General features: G+C 41.4%; 1 protein-coding gene across 2 annotated transcripts in view; it reads right to left on the bottom strand.

Annotated features, from left to right (window-relative positions):
* MTX2 (metaxin 2) overlaps nucleotides 1–13652 on the bottom strand; it is a 34866-nt gene extending 21214 nt beyond the window's left edge. The window contains exon 1 of one of the 2 annotated variants that reach the window (XM_065840942.2): nucleotides 13500–13652. In XM_065840942.2, coding sequence (XP_065697014.1) covers nucleotides 13500–13539 — 40 coding nt within the window. In that variant the 5' untranslated portion in view covers nucleotides 13540–13652. The remainder of the gene's footprint in view (nucleotides 1–13499) is intronic. The other variant, XM_065840944.2, reaches the window with a different exon arrangement.
* Between the last annotated feature and the right edge of the window lie 8066 nt (nucleotides 13653–21718).

Genomic DNA, 21718 nt, shown 5'->3' with positions numbered 1-21718 from the left:
TGTGAGATTCAACCTGCCCCAAATACGTCCCATTGTCACTCTCTTCTCCTTGTACTTCTCTCCTGCTCAGAGGAACAACACAGAGCAGGAAACTAAGTCCCAAAATGTAATGTTGCAAGAAAAGACAGAATTCAAGCTATGTTACCGAATGGCCTTGTAATTCTCGATCAGCTAAAGCAACTATTTTCCCTCCCCCATAGAAACATCCTTGTGCACATTCCCATCACAATTCTGGCCACTGTCTAGAGCAACTGTTTATTAAGGTATTAAACAAAGCATTGTGGAAAGAACAAAACAAGACACAGAGGACACAGACACAAAGCTCCAAACCAAGTGTGAAGAATGCTTTGGGGAAGTGGAAAAGCCTTCTACCTTTTCAAGTTGCATCCTTGCTGGTCCTACATAATACCTACAAACCCAGGTGCTCAGGCACGTTAGAAACCTACCCACAGGATGGCTGGGATCGGCTATTGCTTTAAATGATGTACTGGTCAACCCTAAAATGGGAATGTCAATATGCATGAAAAAAACTGCACCATCAGGTGTTCAAAACAGTTGAACAATCTTTAAAAAAGAAAAAAAAAAGAAAGGAAGGAAGAAAAGACAATTGCATCTTCCAATTGAGAGCCACTGCAATCATATACCACCTGAATTTCTGGGAAGGCAAAACCAACAATCAGTACTGTTTCACTGTTAATGGTAGTATTAAGATATCAGAATAACAGGTCATCACATTGGTTTGTCTCCATCACATTGCTTGTTTAAGTCTGATTAAAAATCTATTTCTAAATGCCAATTCAAACCTTGCATTATACCCAAACCAGCTATTTGTAAACAAAATTAACACTCTAATCACATAAATTATTTTTGTTAAAGCAACAATGTCTACAGATAACTATATGTGGTTCAAACAGAAATATACTACTGGCTTCAGCAAGGTCATTCTTTGTGTATTTGCCCTCGGAACTCAAAGAAAAAAAAAATGCACCATTCTCTAACTATTATTCTTTTTGCATACTTACGAACTTTTATGGAAGTAACATAGAACTGTGAAGCTTATAACTGTACACAGTTTTACAAAGGTCACTGCCTCTAACATTAAGGTACAAGGTCTTTCAAAGCTATGCTAGTATGGGCATGAGAAAGCAACTAATCACATTTAAGTGTCATGAAAAAATGTTTTATGTTTTATTATAGCAGTTATTGGTTTTACACCCCTCCATCATAATTTTGCCCTGGAGTAAAAATTCTTGAGGTGGAAGTACATTTACTTCTTTAAATAAGAAGAGACTAAGGTAGTGTGTCTGTAGTACTACAGACTTAACTGTTCAAAGTATTAATAATTAATCTAACATACATTTCTGCAGGTTCACTGAAGTCTTGCAAGAGCAAATGGAAAGAGGAAATTAAGAAAGTTATTACTATACTTTAGCCAACTTATCAGTTCTGGACTAACAGAAGTATCTAAGTCACTGGACTTACGGAAGTATCTAAGTCACAAAGATATACTGATATCTTAAATACTCCAGACAGACACCAAAAATATCCATTTTACATGCCCAAAATGATGCCAAAAACTTCAAATTGCACGGGCCCATTTCTACAGAAAATTTTTGCCTTACCCTCTTCACACTGAAATGTCAGACTTATATCTAATTCTTGGATTCTGGTCCAAACTAGAAGTGGCCTTTTTCTACACAAGCATGTGGCTGAAATACTTCAGGCCCACAAAAAACAAGTGAACTTTTCATTTTCCAACAGGTATACTAGGTATACTTCAAGAAATTCAAACACTAACTCCAGTCTTGGCACTAAGCTATATGCAGCCGTGAAGAGAGATATATATAAAACAGCTTCAGGGCAAACAGAATCTAAAACTATACCGCTGCTAAAGCATGTTATATCCAAACAAAACACAAGTAGAATATTTTTCGTAAACTGTTTGCTGTCATCAGCTTAAATTTTCCTTCCACATTCTACTGATCGCATACAGATCTTCTGGAACCATATCTGCTGACCCTAATTTTGTTAGTCATGATATGAAGTCTTTATCCCACAGTCTTAGTATGAACAGAAACACACACCCAGCTTAAGAGAACAGAAGGAAAAGCATAGTTTAAAATCTTCGCATTCATTAATTCAGTTGTGTGCTAATATGTCTTTGGACAAGTAAATGAAATGAGGACAAACAGCAACATTAAAATCTCAGCCTTCATTATTAGTACACCTTAAATTCCAAATTTCAGCAGTTCTAAAAAGCTGAATGAATAACACCCCCTGTACTTGGCACTGGACAGTCTCCAGAGGGAGGTCACAATTTTGATCGTGTTTGGATGAGGTGGACACATGCTCACGAGCCCTGAACCAAGGCCTTCAGTTCTTTGCAGACAGAGCAGATAAGGTGGGGTTTTTTTCCTAGCACTGTACAGGTTGAACTTTAAAACAATCAACCTCACACTAAGATTCACACACTACTATTTATATCCTAGAAAAAACACTCTGCAGCACGCATTCAGAACTGCACGCAGCAGACCACATTCCAAAGATACCGGGAGGTACGTGCACAAAGCCCGAGTAATTCTCTAGAATCAAGGAATTAAATATCCACTTACTATCTGTCCCATTTCTTTCAATATCTACTCACTCTTTTTCACCCAAGGTGTTCAGAATATGAAATACTTTTTTTCTGATGGAGCAAGTTTAAATACACACTGCTACGTGAGTGGTCCAGGTTCATAAGGTGCAGCCCAAGTTCAAATATCAGCTCCCAAGCCACCTTCAATTAGTTGCAAGGTGAAAACAGGCAGCTGAGGGAGACAGAGCCCTGTCGGGAGAAAAGCGGAGCAGGAATCGCTGACGGGATGTCACATGCCTCCACAAGAGGAGAAAGTGTGCAGCATCTTTCATGCACAGCAATGACTCTTGCCTTATGAATGTAGGTGAAGACATAATTTGTAGAATAATAGGCACTAATATTACATGCTGCTTCAGTTCTGTCATATTTCCAATCCATCAAGTTGATTAATGCTATAATAACTCCTCACAAACTTATCATTTGTGCACTAATGAAGTCAAATCCAGTTTATCCTTTGGCAACTATAATCTTCTGGTCTGTAGATGTTCGTTTTCCTGCTAACCACGGCTACTGTGGTGTTGGGTATATAAAGAGAAAATTAACAAATGTGATGTCAATTCAGTTTCAGAAGCTTTCAACACAGAATCACATTTATGTGTTAGATCCTATGCAACAGACATTTTTATCATTAACTGCTCACAGGATGAAACAACTGCCTGGAAGTATGCCTTACAGAAATAGCTTCTCTACATATCTCAGGAATACAGAACTATTTGGTTCTTCCTTGTGCCTCCGTAATCACAAGAATTACTATTGTGTGGTTTTCAATGGGTCTGTCTCTCAGGCTTGCAGTCTTTAGTAAAGTTGTTTTCCCACCCTATGGAAGCTTTTACCATGCTTAACAAATTCAAAAATTTAGTCTTTCATGTGGATTGTCTGCTCTTGGTTCAGCACAAGCATACTATTGTCTTTCTGTGCTTCTTGACTAACAAAATGCTTGTTTTAACGCCAGTTATAGGAAACAAACATCTGCGGGATCAGTCATTCCTGTTAAATTTGTCTGAAATGAGCTTTGAGTTCAAAAGTTACTGTAAAGTGAGAATTAAACAGAGATGGAGACAGAAAAAATCACTGTGTATGCCTTGTTATCACAGGAGCTGAGAATCTGGCAGCTGCAGCATCACAACTGGAGAAGTTCAAATGGCAAGTAGACCACTCACATAAAATTTTCTTTGGCTTCGTGGATGACTAAAATCGCAGGAAAATTTCACTAAGCTCAACATGTTTGTTAGTCAAAGTGGTTTACTTATTAACAGTTTAGCATAGAAAATGTTAACAGAGTTCTTAGGTGTCATATTAGACTTTCAGAAGAAAATTCTGTGAACTGGTGTGTTGCATGTTCCCAGTGGAGTTTTAATTACTCAGGTTCATAACTCTCTATTAAAACAGATTCCTGTACTCCTCACCTGTCCTGTCAGAGAATAACTTAGCCAATACATCATTTCTGCTCTTGCAAAAAAACTTCTAAAACACAGAATGAGGCATGACAGTCACATCAGACTGTTTGCCACTAAAAATGTATTGCATTAGGTGCATTTTTCAGATTTTGTGGTAAAATGTTTTACTTGAGCCAGAGACAGATATTCAATCAGCATTTTTATTTCAATGTTTCCAGATGTTTCAGACTGCTATTTCAATAATAAGACTTTATCCACCCAAATACTTTCAGGACAGTAAGCGAGAGGAATGCACACATGCTGTATGAAGAGATACTGAAGAGCACTAGACCCCACTATCAGCAGGGGATCAGCAGCTCACCTGAGGCCTGCGCACAGCTCAGCTCCAACTACTGCTCTCAAAACAGGACATCCTATACTTGCACAGAGGTGAACTTTAGTTCAAAGAATGAGAGGCTGCAATAACATTCCTCCAGTGAAGTCTGTGCAAAAAGAAGCACCACATTCCAAGACACTCTGCAGTGCCTGAGCCCCAGCAACTCCTTGTCCAGGCTGTTCTGAGTCTTTTTATGAGTGTACAAAACTCGGTTTCAACTCCTACACTCTTGAGTTACTGGGAAACTATTCAGCCTGTGTTAGTGCTGCCTGGAGGGATGCGGGGAAACAGACATTTTCATCCACCTTCCCCAAGCAACTTCATGATGATGAAAAAGCTGTAATGAAATAAATGGTTTACGGTTATGCCTTTAATCCTGTTACTTCAAAAAATAAGACTCTGACTGTGAGAATGAAAAGACACAAAATATTTCACGTGTTAAATTGTGGATCCAGGCATCCAGATGCTCCATCCTGCATGGGAAACTAAGTCATCATCAGGCTAAAAGTTTTTCTAGGAAAACACCCAACGTGAAATTAGGTTGCTCCCAGCTCTTAGCAATACCATAGAATTTTGTCGGGGCAAAAACATTTTTGGAAGACAATGCAGACAGAAATAATTTTCTGTTATAAAACTAGCCTATGGTTAATAAGAATCAAGGCTAAAGAATTAACACTGAATGTTACTATGCTGTTGATTATTTCTCAAGTACTAAAACTATACAGTGAGAAGCAAATCAAGACAATCTCTGCCCCGAATCTCCTGACTTCTCAGTATGCCAGCAATTTATCCTTTGATATCTTCTTTCTGCTTCTGTAAATGAAGTACTCGGTCTACTGACAGTCTCTTCCATGCCGTTCACTCTGTGTTGCTGCGTACGTGAGGCTGGGACCTGGCCCGGGAACATCTGATCTTTTCAGACAAAGCAATTTCCTGAAAACATTAAGAAGCTGTTTATGGATCATATAGAAACTTCTCTGAAGTTACCACATTTGCATGGATCAGTTCCCATTGTGTTATATTATTCTTAAAATACTTTGTTATTAAACTTGCATAAAAAGAGGAAAAGGTAAAAACATCTGTATTTATCAGTTCGGTTCACATGGCATTAAAGGCCTGTTAAACAGCCAAGAGGCAAGATATCCTCTATTGAAAACAAACGAACAAAAAAAACCCCAGCTGGCATTAATTTGAATCACTGTATTGCAATATTACAGTCAGAGAGATTAACTTACACATATTTCCACATAGCTTCCTTTAGTTTCTCCCCAGGTACAAATTTGATTTAATTATAATGAGGTACCTCAAAACTGTTTTCTCACAAGAGTAAACAGTAAAAGGAAATTTAGTCTTATATCTGGGCCACATCCACATCCAAAAACTTTACTTACAAATTCCCAAACATCATGCAGCAAACATAACAATCAGCAGAAAAAAATAACCCTTTTCAGTTTCCCAAGACTGGTGCTATGGGGGGGAACTGCTGCTCACTAAGTTCTAGATGTAGTAACCCAAAGAAAGCCACATGGAAAGCTAGCCCACAGACTCCAGAAGAAAACAGGGTTATCAGCCACTTGATGTCAAGACGCATGAAAAAGAAGCAGATATTCACTTCATTCTCTTTTCATAATATAAATAGGTCATATCTGCAAGTAGCAATATTGTTTAAAAAGAAAATTCCAGGAATTCATGTGTTTCTAAATCCTTATTACAGGAAATAAGTGGAGGGGTATTAATACAGTGAAGATGCAGCCACCTTGGAACCATAGCAGTTAAAAATACACATCGTGTACATTAATGGTGATCAATAAAGGAAGTATGAGAAAGTTGTGAATTAGCTGCCTTAGGACTCACCAGTTCAACCCACCCACACTGAGTACAGATCCATTTCATGTAATCAGCCTGATCCTGTAAACTAACAAGGGCCAAGAAAAAACGAAAGCATCAGCAACTCCCTGGCTCTGCTGACAAAGGACCAAAAAGAGTTTCATAGCGCCCTGCCAAATGAGAACCAACTTTAACTCAAGTTAAACAGTATGCATTAAATCATATATCAAATAATTACATCATTTGCTTAAATCCACCCCAAGCCTCCTTCACAGAGATATTACAATTCAGATAAATCATGACTGTTCAGTAATTATTGATCAAGCACACTGTCTCAATTTCAGCAGCAATTTCCAAACTTGAGTTTCCTGTGGCTGCACCACTAAGAGTCCGTGTGTGACGCTATTGCAGCAGCCATTTGGTATGACACAGTCTGCTTCTTCACCCTGCAAGAAAGCTAGTAATTGCATGTATTCAAGCATTAGTACAGCTCTGCTACTGTCTTTGACTTTCCAGAGCATATACACGTACAGTTCAGCCCTCCTGGTGCTCACTGCGCTCACTGCCAGGGGAAGCCCCAGGAGGGAGACCGCTCAGCATCTCTGCACTTGCAGAATTGCACCTTCATCAGAAGAGGAAAAAAAAAATCTCAACAAAATCAAATCCGTAAATAAAAGTTGTTCCTAAATCAACATCTGGATTTCTTCAGAAAAATAAGAGAGTGTTCCAGCTAAATGATCTCAAAAGATTTATTTATGAAGTCCTGACAAGCTGGAGCTATTTTACTTATTCCTGATATTCAGCATAAATGCTCCATCTTGAAGAAGGTCTGTAATTCCTAATTATAGCTTTTTATAGATCGTTAAATCAATCTCTTCCCTTTGTGCTACTTAAGTCCTTTGCTCCTGTTTGGCACTGCCTCAAGAAGTGAAACTTGAAGCACAGGAGCTGTGCAGAGCCAGACAGTAGAGGTATGATACTCATGAATGCCTTAAGTGCCTTACTGGACAAGGATGTTTCTTAGCCATGTTATCCATATTTGTGTACTTTAAACCTGTCCTTTGAAAGCTTTCTGAGATTGATATCCCCTCTTCTCTGCAGTACTCTGAACTCCTCCCGTAAGGATGTCTGGCAGGCAGTCCGAACATCACTTCTGCAAAGCATCCAAGGAGCTCCCTGCTTTCTCATCCACAGCACCCTTACTCTGATCCACAACAGAGATCCTACACATCTGTCCCACCAGACAGCACCTCAGTATCCCATACCTGTGCTGAAAGCTGCTCTCCACACACACACAGTTGCTGCCTAGCCAACCCTGGCTCCCCTGGCCTCCCCTTCATTCTCACTTCCATATCCTGCCTGCAGTCCTAGGCGCAGCAGTACCAGGAGACTGCAAGTGATGACAACAGAGACTCTCTGTGCCAGAGTCTTGCAAAGGAGCAAGAACAGCGGAGAGCTCTAGGCAGGACAGTTCTGCAGGGTAGAAATACAAATAGTTAGCACTGGTGCAGTCAGTAAGCCAAGCACTGCAGCTAGCAAGGGGGAAGATGCTGGTTTAGGGATCGCAGCCTTTAAGTCAGCCCAAAACAGACCATGGTATTTGCAATAGCACAACTCAGGCTCTTCCTGGCATCTGGGAAACACTGCAAACTCCCTGCTTCAATATCTGAAAATGTTTATCCTGTTCTCTTAATCTAATCCTCACAATCTTCCTCAAGGCTTTCAGTGAACACACTTCAATGCATCCACAGTTTCTCCAATACGGCACATTCAAATGCAAGGAAAAAAAACCCACACATATGGTTGGACTTTGGAAGCTCATGCCAGGGATGTGAGCATTACATTGGCTTCAGTTTAGTTAGACAACAACTACAAGGTAGAACTGTTAAAAATTCCCATCTCTCAGCATTTTTACTTTCCAATTCACTATGCTCATTCTACTTTTTTGGTTGGTCTTTTTCGCCCCAAAAGAGACTGGTATCAGTTTTTCCTGCATTCTTTGCAGCACCATTGTAATTTTTTCCTTTGATGTTTCCACTCCTTCCTACACACTTCATAGGTTTTACTACAACATGTAACTTCTTCCAGTTGGTCTTAACACATGCATGTTCACACGACATCTATGTCATTATCTTAATAACTAAAGACCAGAAATTAAAAATAATAATAGTAAACATTTCAGAACCTGGTGAGGACTTTGTCCTCCCCATGGCTTGCATGCACCTGCAGTTTCTCACTGACTTTCAAAAGAGACAGCTGAAAATGCCTGGCAACACAGCACCATGCTACACCTATTTGACTAGAGCAAAGGAGGACAGCAGCCAAGCTCTTCTATTCATTCTTCTTTTGAAAAGGACGCAGCTCATAGGGCCCAAACCTACAGGAAAATACAAGGTTAGTGCTTGGGGACAGTCAGAGAACAGAGCATCCAAAGACCAGAAAGAAAAAAGGAATAAGAAAGGGAGGAAAAATCTGGATCCCCCTTCAAAGTCATTCTACAACCTCTTGTGAACTGAACAGTTAGGCTCCTAAACAGCACTCATATCTGAATCATTCTACAGCTGATGAAAGCTCACTTGCAAATCAAACTAGACAATATCAAAATATGTGTTACTTTCCATTTACTAACTTTGTTACCAATATTTCTAGAGCAATCTCATTTCTGGCATGAGAAAGTAAGATATTACTTTAGCAGAAAACACGTAACAATAAAAAGCTGATTAGAGAAAGACTGCTTAGTCTTAATGGAGCCAGAAACAACTATAGAAGCATACCTTATTATAAACTGTAATTATATTGCTTCTTAAAACCAAGAAATAACAGTATCTCAAAATGAAAGATGTACTGGACTATAATAATTGTGAATGAAAGTCATTTTTCCCCAACCTAAAAAAATTAGATAGGCAATCCACTTAAAGGATTGGTTCAAATCAAGTCACAAAACATGGGTGTCTGAGCACAAACTGGCAAGAGCAGTGTAAGAGACTTGTTTATTGAAACTGAACAAGAGCTAAAGGGATTCCTCTTAGTTTGACTACCAAAAAAAAAAAAAAAAAAACACTGTAAAAGAAAATTATACCACCTGACAAATTTGTTATTTTCAAATCACCTCTTCTGGACTACAAGCACCTCTGCAGCAGGCTTAAACAATCTGTGCTGCAAACAGAACAACATATTATTAAGAAAGATTAACTACATTTTCACCTTACATGTGCAGGAAATGTTAACATTTACCCATGCACATTTTGATGCACAAAATGCATATTCAGGTCAAATGTTATGTCTTTACATGCAGCAGCAATTTAGGGGGTCAGGTTTCACTCCCTATGTATTTGTTCGCAGCCAAATTGCAGCTTGTCTCAATACATAAAACATGCACGTCAGAGATTTATTTTTGCTCTGGCATGTCACATTGGAGGTAGACTCACTAAGAATGTAAAATATCTGAAAGGCAGAAGGGCATCTGTTTTTCAAACTGCATTCATTTCCCTTAGTATTAAAACTAGCCTAAAACCCTTGGACGTAACTCAACAGCAATAAACAGAAGTAATTTTCCAGAGATCAAAGGACAAACAAGGATATTATTTTCTCTGTTTTGATCACTGATCTAAAACTAATGGGGGGGGGGGAAGGGGAGAGTAAAGCATATTGAGTAATTTAGTGATCAATTAAACATCTTTTCAACAATCGTTTATAGATTATTTGAGCAGTCAACTTCTCAAAACTACTAGAGTTAGAAAGATTAATGTTCTGGACCACTTGAAAGCTGACACTCTAATTCTTCTTACAGTATAAACACTCATTTCCTATCCCATTAATATGTGATTGATGCTGAGCTACTCTAAACAAATTCTCTACCATATTATCCAATTAATACTTTCTACACTTCAGAAATGGATGATTTAAAATATGACACAATATGCTTGCAGTTCATGAAGGTATGGAAATATTAGTTTATTATTCCCTGAGACACAGCATCAACCTCTTTACACTTCTGAATAAGCAAACAGTTGAATGCCACTAAAGCAACTGTGTTACTCCACATACATGATTGAGTCATCATTTTGCATTTAATCATGAATGCGTTACAGCAGCAGGCTGTGCTCAGCATGGTCAGGTGAATGCATGTTGCACAGAGAGGGTGCTGAATTATTGCAGCAACGCACACAAGCTGAGCAACTCATGGTGAGAGAACAGCTGAGGTTGGAAGGCACTTCTGGAGTTCCAGGGTCAGCTGCAGCAGGTTGCCCAGGGCCATCTCTGGTTCGCTGCTGAGCATGTCCAAGGATGGCGACTCCTCAATTACTCCGAGCAACCTGCTGCAACGTTAAACCATCCTCACAGTAAAAAAAGTTTTTCTTATGTTCAGATGGTATTTTCTGTGTTTCAGTTTGTGCCAAGACAGTGAACAGGCACGTCAGAAGTGAATGCATAAGGTGCAGAGAAGGTGAAGATACTTAAAAAAAAAAAATTCCAATACATACACAAGCAAGTCAGTGTCTAAAAGAAAGTTATGATACTCTTCTCCACTAAAACCCTCCCTTCAGCTTTTAAAACCTTTCTAGAAAATCAACTATGCTGGGATTATTGTCTTCAAACACCTCCCTGCAAAGACCTGTGCATTATAGCTGGTACATGTTACAGCAGCGTAGTTCAGTGCAACTGCCATGACAAAGCGACCACCTTCACAAACAGGACGCTTAATGAAAAGCCAATCAAATTTCATTTTTATGGACATGGAAAAAAAATATCAATCATTCTTACATTCCCATCCATACCTAACAGAAGGGCAGTATTCACAACCACAGATATGGGGATAAGACTCTACTAAAACAAGTGACACCGTTAAGTGGTTTTTTCCCTTGCAGATACACCATTTTTCTTTCGTACAAATATTCCTACATTTGCAGGACATTTATACCTTCTTGGTACCAAAATGAAATACTCTCTATGTCTGTACCTCTCAGGAAATCTAGAAGTGTGGTGAGTATTGGTCAACATACTACGAAAAGCTTCCCACCCCCACCTGAAAAATCTTCCATATGAACAATGGAGTGATTTTGACATTATTTGGTTTCAGTCTGGGACTGGTACAGAGTATAGACAAGCTAGGAAGGCCATGACCCACTGGCAAAGGTATTCTTCATTATTCAAGGCAGATAAATCCTTTGGCACCGATTTGCTTTTGGGAAAACAAAGGCAATGTCATAATTTTATTTTAAAGAATGGTTCAGTGGACAGATCTGCAACAAGGACTTGTACTGTACAGTCACAGTAAGTAGCTGCATACCCATCAGAAGTACAAGATTAATAAAATAAGCACCAATCATTTCTGCTCCACAAAAATAGAGGAGCATTGCCAGTATTTTTCTATTAGATGCCTACATATTACTTTACCTATGAAAATGAGCATCACTTAACCTGTTACTGACAGGTAAAATATGAGGTGCTACTGTTTTAAGCTGATTAAATTGTAGGAAGGTCCAGAAGTACTTGAGCAGCTCTGATGCCCTCAAAGCACCACCTTAATAATACAATTATTAACATGACAGCCGAAGACTAGTATAAGCAGCATGTAACTACCCCAGAGGGGAGGCAAGAATCTCTCCAGAAACAGGCGAAAAATTCTTCAGCAAGGAGGGAGACAGTTGTTGCAGAACTTTGTCTTCTTGTTTCCAGTTTTTCAGACATGCATTTTCCTTATGCTATACTTAATTTGGATCTGTCATTTCTGTATTTCACAACAATTTGCTTGTTTAGCAGGAAGTTGTGGAAAAAAACAGCACATTCAATAAGAGAGCAATTAGATGCCTACATATAGTATAGTTTTGAGTTTGTAATTTCAGAAAAAAAGTAAATATCAGCAAGCTGTCACTCTAGAATATTCATAAAGGTCGCAGAGCAGAGGAATGAAGCAGAATCAACACCTATTCACATGCGTTTCACAATATAAACAAAATATACTAAAGAGATCACAAAGGTTAGTTAGTAATGGCATGAAGCAACACTGATGACAGTATTCTCCACATCCCGAGGACCCAAGGCTCTGGTCCTTATCTATGAGTTAATGAATGCAAACCCAAGAGCCCAGGGCAACTGTCAACCCTGTCTATGAGTACCTCTACACACCCAGATTCAAGATCCATCACTTTAACTACCAGTCAGGGGTAAGCCTGCTCTAGAAACCGTACATTCATGGTAAAGAATCCAACTCAGACTCTTACACCGGAGCCTCTACTGAGCGGCACAAGACCCAGCTCCCAGGACAAAACATCAGCCTCTTGCTCAACAGGTCAGTAGCAATTAAAATACTGTTTCCTTGCAGTATTTATTGCTTATGAACTTGTATAGCAGCAAGAAATCAGGAACACAGAGTAACAAGGAACGAGTAACTGGCCAATGCACTGATTTTCAGCGTACAACATACTAAATATATTTTGAACTTCCCAGCCACAAATTATCCAAGGTGCAAATTTTGTTTTGTTTTTTCCTTGAGAGTGGATTAACATCATTTTTTGCTAAGTAACTCTGCAGTGATACACATTTCTGTTTTATGACAAGGTTTACATCCAGTTTACACGGCCCAGCAGCCGCAGATCACGAGAGCACTACGGAGTACCAAAGGTTCTGTTACATTTCTCAGCTTCACAAGAACATGGGAAACACAGCCAGCACCTGTGGGGAGCAGGGAGAGACAGGGTGGCACTGCAGTGAGCTCTCCCATAGAGCAGGACACAACACCAGCTGCTGAAATTATAAATACCATGTGGTTTTTTTGACTAGCGAAAAAATGTTTATAGTTTTAAAGGCAGAGAAGTTATTAAGTCAAAATAAAGATGTGCCCTAGCATAGCGAGGGGTTAGGGACCCCACAAAGGAGGGGCCCCGGTGAACCTGCAGCGCTGAGCTCTGTGGGGAGCTGCGCGGGGTGACCCGGCCTCGCCTCGGAGCGCCAGGCGGGGGACGCGAGGGGAAAGGCGCCCAGGGCCGAGCTCCGCTCTGCACCTCTGGCTCCCGCAGCCCGGCCTTACCCTCCACAGCCGCCCCGCTCCCACCGCGCCCCAGCCCCGTCCTCAGAGATCACCCAGGGGACCGAGGCCGCGAGGGTTCGGCGCCGCACCACAGCGGGGCAGCCCCGGCTCCGCCGCAAACCTCAGGCCGCGACCAGGCGTCTGACACGAAGCGGGGCCGGGCCCGGCCCTGTCTGCGGCGGCCCGCCCGCCCGCGGCTCTCTGGGCCGTCACCCGCCCGCCCCCACCCCTCACCGGCCAGCTGAGTCACGAAAGCCTCCGCCACCAGCGACATGTCGCGGCGGGCGGCCACGGGCCGAGGGCACGCACAGGAACTAGGCGCCGCGCCGCCGGGGCAGCAACTGCATCCGGGGCCCGCCCCGCCCCCGCCGTGCGGGCGGGGCTGCTCCCCCGGCGGGCACCGGGAGCCGGTGAACCGCTGCGTATGCGGTACTGTGCTCACAGCGCTTGGGGGGCAGAGGAGGGAAACGCCGGAAGACGTTTGGGAATAAATAAACCGTTTTCTGGGAGGTGCTGACTGCCCTCGGTTACTCGGGACTGAGGAGTAACCCCTTGGAAGTCACCTCCTGTGGAAACGTGACCCGGGGTGCGGCGGCGTGTTAAGCCGTGGGGCGGTAACTTAACTTGGAAACAAAATCGCACAGGGAGTGAAAGAGAAACTACAGTCTGTACAACGGTAGCAAGAAACACCAGTCAACATCCTGACAGATGAGAACATTTATCGCAACGCTGCGCACCGCGGTGGGCTCTGGGGCTGACGCTAGAGCCGGTGCCCCGGGAGCCGGGACACTTGTCACTGCAGCTGGGTGCCAGACCCTCCAGCGGTGCCAGCCCGGCTGGCTTCTGAAATACTGCCGGCGCTGCAGCTCTATTCTAGCAGAAAAACGAAATAAGTATATACAGAAGGATAATTGCAGACCTATTGCAGCTCTTTCTTGGTGTCACCTTACATGTGTGCAACTTACGCTGTGGTCCTACAGAGAGGAATCGGGAACAAGGACCAGTGCACTGGACCAGTAGAACAACATCCAGAAAAAAAAAAAAAAAAAAAAGAAAAAAAAAAAACAGTCACAGGGAATGTCTGTTATTGAAAAATCAGCTTGTCAGCTTAACGTGCTCCACTTGACATGCAGAGGCAATAAGCAGTATCTGAGGAGCTGAAATGCTGCAATGTGCAAGCTCAGACTTTTTTATTTCATTTTTTATGAAATGATCCCAACAAGTTGTTTTGTTTTGTCTTTTAGTTCAGTGCATAGAGAGCTGTTGGGAATGCTGTAACCAGCTCTAGGATCTCCCAAGAAAGGTGGCTCAAGCCATATTAACTTCCTCTGCCACTCATCTATGTGAAGCTCTGACACATATGAGGGTTTAATCCTATTTGTTCTCTGAAGATATCAGAAGTAGCTAAATATGGTTTAGAGCCTGAAAGCAGGAGAAAGACGATCCTCTAACTGAATTGCAAGTTACACTGCTTCCCTGATACTAACATGAACAAAAGTGTTAGTCCTGGCTACACAGCTTTGAAATATATTGCTCACCTAGATTGGTTCCAGTGTGCCAGTTGAACCATTAACTTTTTTACCTTTAAAACAAAAATGATGGAGGAGGGGAGGCAAGGTGGGTATAAAATTATCTGAATCTGACAGGAGGCTGTTCTGAAGATCTTAGGTGCTTGCTTTACTGAATATCTTCTTTTCAACATCCTGGTATCAAACTGCTTCCTGAATTGTCTTGGGGACAATAAGTTATAACTAAAGGAACTCAATAAAGGGTGCAGCTGCCTTTTCTTTGTCCCAGGTTAAGATTCCAGATGAACTCTGCATTTTGAGATGCACACCTTGCCTTTAAACCACCACTAATTTCTTAGTCTTAAATCTATAATATTAAGACTATCTAAAGCTTGGAAAAATGCCATAAAATTAAATCATGCATCCAATATGCAGATTGCAGAGAAGATAGTGGTTATGTAGAAGACTTGTTCCATTATTCTACAGTGCCTCTGGATCCTCATTTCTTTAGCCACACTTTAGTAAGAATAATATCTCATTTTATCAAACAGACTTATTCTACTGTGAAGGACAGATAACAATGATATTTCAGTCTTGTAAAGTAAGATATCAAATCTTTTAAGTACTAAAACATATGGACAAATATGGAAGTGTATTAATGTTTGCAAAATATGTGAAGGTCCTCTGGTCACACTTAACTATTGAATCACTACGCATCATTACTAAATATATTCCTCACATGGTAGTGGAAGCATGCTATTAGAGCAGTAGCAAAAGCAGAAGAGCTAGTAAATACATTGGAACAATGGACTGAGGACTGGAAATGGTGATATGGAAGAGGACTGATTATTTTAAAATGCTGATGAAACCTACATTTCCAGTTACAGTTTTAAGTTGGATAGCACCAAAATTGTAGAAACTCTGAGCAGTCTTGAGAATTTGAGTGGCTTTGTATTAGGAAATTGCAACAGCTGGTGTGTCGTATTTGAGTCCTTTCATCACCAACAGTACTTAGAAGGTTAAAAACAGAAGACCTGGTGCAAATGTTGTCCTGATAAAGCTGAGCATGAACTAGGTATGAGCTAGGTGCTAATTCACATTAGCACCCAATTAGAAAGGAAGGTTTCTCTATAGAGCTTTGTTTGATACAAAGACCTCATCTCCAGAAATTGAGGTGGTTGATGCAAACTAAGTCAGGGAACAGAAATCAGGAAGCAATCCAGCAAGTATCAACAAGTACACACCAAGAGAAATCTATCGAGAAATCCAGACAAATTAGCCAAAACAGGAGGAAAACCAAGTGGAGCTCGGCTCACGCCTCTGACACGTGGCAGGACACAGATACTCAGGCTCCCTTCTGTGAGACAGGAGACCAGTATGATGGTTTTTGTTTCTGCATTCCCAGTAATCCTCTCTGCTCTCACGGAAAGGGCTGTTTCAGCAGGGTATCCTGTAGGAAATCCTCCAGGGACATCTCCAGTGATGACAGATAGTAGCAATGAAACCGACTCCATCACCACCTTCACCTTTATTCTATATGCCCCTCTCATCCCCTGACTTTCTGAGGAAAGGCATCACTCTCGTGAGCCCAACTTCCTGCAGGACCTGCACACAAATCATTTCTTCAGCTGGCCACATCATTGCCAAACTTATTTCTGGTAGTTCTTACCCCACACCATGGAAAGCTCCCTAGCTTTCACAGATTTTAAAGGCGTAACAGCATATCCCAAGGTGCTAGTCCCTCTGATTTCAGTGTGGATAGAAGGATGCAGTCTCAGATAGGATTTCAAGGGAAACCAAAAGGTAGAATTAGGCTGTCCCTTGGGCTTTACATTTCAGAAAGTCAAACAGGGGAGATCTAGCAGAACCATTACCCCTTAATAAGGGTCTCACTTTACTACAGACGTGCCCAAAAGATGGAGCACAGTTTTCTCATAGCCCATCTCTCCACATGACCTGCCTTTACCAGGTAAGTTATTAATTGCTAGGGTAAAACTGTCCACTGGGGAAACAGGGGTAGGCCATATATACATAAACTTCATTTCAAATAGAATGGAATTTGAATAGGAATAATCTACTGACTAGAAGAAAAAAAAAAAAAAGAAACACCACACACCTTCCACCCTCCCCCACTGCTCTTATTAGTTCCTTAAATATTATTTGGACAATTTTCAACATGTGTGTTTAATTTGTATTGCTATTTTGTTCCATGTTAATATTTAATTAAATATATGGCTATCAATAGTGCATATCTATACCTGCAGTATAAGTCCTTTGCAGATAGAACTATTAGGAATATTTTTACGAGAATAGAGAACAATGAAAGACTTTTGATCTCCTGCATTTTTTCAAACGGTTTGCTTTTCAACACATCCACTATTGCTGTCCATTCACATTACAGTCTACCTGGCCAAGTGTATGACAGGACATAAGATTAAACAAATCACCAGAAAACAGAGGCACTTGAATGAGTTTCTCCAAATTTGAGTTCTGCTAGATGCAACATGCACTTCTCACGTTCATGAAGCACATTGTAGGCTAAATCCAGTTTAAGGTGGATACAATGGTACTGTGTGCCAAACACTGGTAGCAAATGTTCCTCTTTGGAGCACTGTCCAGGTGGTAGAGAACACTGCAGAGTTGTTCTGTGTTGCGGTATGATGTTTCTTCATCCCAAGACAACCAGCTGGGTCCACATGCTGCTTGACAGACCTCACCAAGCATTCTCAGCACACGACTGAGGATCTCTGCCCAAACCACTGCTCTCCATTTCGATGGAGCAGGTCTCTAACAAGTCAGGCCTTTCCAAGACACAGGAGGAGAGTGACAGTCATAGATTCAATTAGAAATGGTTCTCTCTGGAAGAGACCTGTGCAGAAATTCCACTGATGAGTGAAACCTCTGAAGACTGCTTGTGTGGTATGGCTGGTGTTTGAGAATAGGCCAGGAGACAGCAAACAAACCAGCACTGAAACACTTTCTCCTCACCTGGCCCGCAGCCAGGCTGCCCCTCTGGTGTGACTTAGGGCATCCTGGGGACTGCTCTACATTATGCTGCCTGTCAGTGTCTTTAAAAAGCTATTATGGCTGCTGGGAATCTCTGCAATGAAGGAAGACTTGAGTAAGTCCTTCTCTGCCAACACATCCAGTGCCAGGCAGCAGCAGGAGGGTGTTTTCAGCATGACTTCATGCCAGAGGTTCTCTGTACACTAAACAGCTTGGCAAAGTACACAGAGCAACAGAAACAGATGGATCTGGATTAGCGTAATCAAATGGATCTTACAGGACATTTGGTGTATCTTTAACGCGAGTGCTTGCCTATCAGCCATTTCTTGCAATTCACTGTTCTTCAGTGTGAGAAATGGTGCCAAAGTCACCCAAGTACAAGCCAAGTTGCAAGTTTTTCAGCTGCACTCAGTCCTGTGAGTTTCCTAAGGAGGTACCATTTTATATGAGAAACTGAACCCAAAATTGAGGCCAAACTTTCACCTTTGCAGCACCTGCACACTTCCTTGGGAAGCTGGCATGTACGTCTTGCAACTGCCTTCATGATGGGTAAGAAATGAAGCTGCTTTTATGGCAATTCAAGGCGTATCTTACAATAGACTTTCACATTATGATAAAATTAACTGCATGTTGCTGGCAGTACTCTCTTATTTTCATAAGCAATCAGATACACATTTTGTTCTAACAGTCATATAAACAAGATAAGGTATGATTTCTAGGAACATGCTTCTATAAAAATGCAACAGTCGGAGTATTAACACTAAACACTTTGCACTTGCAGAAGATACTGCATACTTAATTGATAAATCAGTTAATGTTGATGCATTTCCAACAACCCACATGAGGATAGAAAGAGTTTCCATAGCATTTTAAAAAGCACAAGAATAGCATTTCTGAAAGCAAACAGAGGATCTCAAACTATGTATGAAAGCCATTGAATGAATCATTTCCCCTCCCTTTCTCACCTCCTTTCTTGCCTTCTTTTATTCAACAGGGTCAGATTTCCAGGGGTGCCAAGTCTATTTTAGCACATCTGTTATCCTTGCATCTGCACTGAGCAGGCATCAAAGCAGTTGTGCAGAAGTCTCAGCTTCACTCTTTGACTCACTAGAGGCATTACCAGCCCCCAGGCTCTTGCATATCCCTGTCATTCACAGTAGCTGCTGAGGAAGCCTTCCCCACATTCTGAAACACCTAAGATCCTGAAGTCAGGCCTTGATCTTCCAGCTTTACCTAAAATTTCATGAGGGAGCTCTGCAGGTTGGCAGGGCAGAGTCTCTACAGCCACAGCCCATCCCATTGCTCTCAGCCCAAGGCATCAGGCACCTTCATGTAGACAGGGACATGGTCAGGATCCAACTAAACAGAAACCATGGCCAGGCAGATAAAGCAATTATTATGGGCTGAGCTTTAAATAGATCCCCTGGGCCAATGGGCAGGGTGTGTCGGGGGTCCCAGGTAGGACTGTTCAGGCCCATCCATGCCCCCAGCACCCTGGCAGTGTCTCAGCTGCACACAGAGCTAATTTCTCCATGCAACTGGTGGATTTAGAGCAGTAGGTTTTACATAGGTTATGCTATATGGGACCAGGATTTGGCTTCTAAACAAAATCTCATATCAGAGGGGCCTGCAAGCAGGAGCTCCCAGAAGGGAGACAACAGCTTCAATGGGACTTCGCTGTCATTTCCCTTCCCATGCCACCACACAGGTCCACACTGCCTTCCTCTGCCTTCCCTGCCAAACTGACTTCACCTTTGGCTGCCTTGGATCCCCCATGTTAACAGACTGCTTCCGTACTTGTCTATCCTTTTTTAATCTCTAATTTACCAGACACCAACAAATAATTTTTTAAACTATAGATCAGGGCTGCATTGTCCAAATGACATGAACATCAAAATGGCAATTATGACTCAAACTTGCAGTAGCGATGGCTGTAAAGGTTTGTCCTGATGTTTGTTTAGCTCATGCTGCAGCAAAATCTTGTTGATGAAAGTAAGAATAATTGCTCACAGTTTGACTGTAGGCACTGGTTAGGCAAGTCTTCTCAAACTCTAAAGATGTTATCTGGAAAATTAAGGAGTTGCTATTGAACTCAGTTTCTGGACAACTGTGGTAAATTCTGAGAAGGTTTATTAATTCATCCACGCTCGTTGTCAGAGGGTCTAAATCCTTCTCTGGAGGCTGGCATAGAAAGAATTAACTTGCTCGTTCTTCCTGTAGAAATGATCACATGCCTACCCTGCATGGAGGGAAGTGGTGACTGTAATGAATTATTTATCTGTAGCACACTGTAAGAGGAATGTGCTGTGATTAATTATAGAGCTGGACAGGAAATAGTTTCCGTGTCCCAAAAGGTTTTGAAGATTAAAAATGTGTTGCAATTCCACCCTGGGATAAAACCAAAACTCTTTAAAAAAATCTTAGAAATAGAGAGCAAGCAAGACCCACCTACAAAAACCACTAACCAGTCATATGTGTAGGACTCTTTTGCAATATGAAAGCCCAACAGGAAATTTTAACACCTAAGAAGAAAGTTTGGTAGAGAATTCATGGGGTCCAAATAATCCAGTTAAACCTCCACATTCTTGGTGAGTGCTCTAGGGAAGAGACCAACATGCTGGAACAGGGACATGAACATTGTTGGTCTCACACGAGTGGTGTCTCTGCTGAGCCAGGATGGGGCTTAGCTCTTGAATTTTCATGTTGTCCATCTCACTTTGGCAAAAGATTAGTAAGTGGTCCTACCTGATTTCTGGGTTCGCAGAGAAGCAAACTGTTGTTTATACTGACTTTTCTGTTTTTACAGCTAAATGCTGCAGAGTGAATGACCTTTTGTAAAGTTTTTGCCTCCAGATGGGAAACTTCCTTTTTCAAAAAGCTTACATGAAAGTGACTTTTTATTTTTTGAATCATTTCCCCCATGTGTCTCATAAATAAGAAGCTTTTCCCTAGTTTTTTTTTTTGTCAACACGTCAAGTTTAAACATGTAGCATGACCATATGGGAGTGCCCTGCTATATTTTTAAGGCAGGCTGAGAACTGATTCATAAGATATGACGTAGAAGAAACTTCAGAAGTTGAATCCACTCCATCTAAAATCATTGTCTTGTTCCATAAAAGGAACAAGAAAAGCTTTGGCATATCATAATTGCAGCTGTAGAAGTTCATACTTGACATAGTTTCTCCCCAGGGTACAACTGTGGTAAGGAAAAAAATTATGCTGACTGAAATAACTTGAATGTATATAGATTAAAAACATGTGGTCTTTTTAGTAGCGGGTATGACTTGGTGAGGCTGGGGACCTGCTGAGATTTGTGAGGAGATGTGGCAGATGAGATTTATCCTTTTCCTGGCACCAACAGAAAAATGTGAGAAAAGCACCAGGTGTCTCCTTTGGTCTTTTTTGAGATGAAACAGACAGAAATAAAAAGTAGCACAGCAAAAATTTCAGAACATTTTGCAAAGAATATGCACTTTGAGACTTTTTGAACAGGAGAGCATGGAAAAGGAATGCCTGATTGAGAAATATTTTGAGCCACATGAGCCAGATTCAGTTTCCATGAAGTATGCAGAGAGCACAGGCTAGCTAAACTCCAGCCTAGTCCAGCTAGCAGTCATGGGTAAGTGTGACGTTCCCAATCCGCCACCTCCTCTCAGTTCCCTGAAGGCTGGCAAAAGTTACAAAAGTAATGTTGTTAAGAGCTGAAGCCTTCTTAGTCCGATGTTCAGAATTCAATGTGTTTAGTAAAATGCATGCCTGGGCTTGCCGATATACCTCAGCTCTGGTACAGAAGACTTACACTGATGAATCAGATAGCCAGTCAGTCTGAACTGTCAACATAGTTGAATGGAGACAGGATCAATGCAGAATAAGACCTGAGACTGACAAACCCAGCAAATGTGAGCAACTGGTGGCACTGATTTTATGTCATATGGCTGC

The sequence above is a fragment of the Patagioenas fasciata genome, chromosome 7 (assembly GCF_037038585.1).
Source record: "Patagioenas fasciata isolate bPatFas1 chromosome 7, bPatFas1.hap1, whole genome shotgun sequence".
Classification (NCBI taxonomy): domain Eukaryota; kingdom Metazoa; phylum Chordata; class Aves; order Columbiformes; family Columbidae; genus Patagioenas; species Patagioenas fasciata.
Note: the sequence above shows the minus strand (reverse complement) of the source record. Positions and strands in the feature narration are given on the sequence as shown.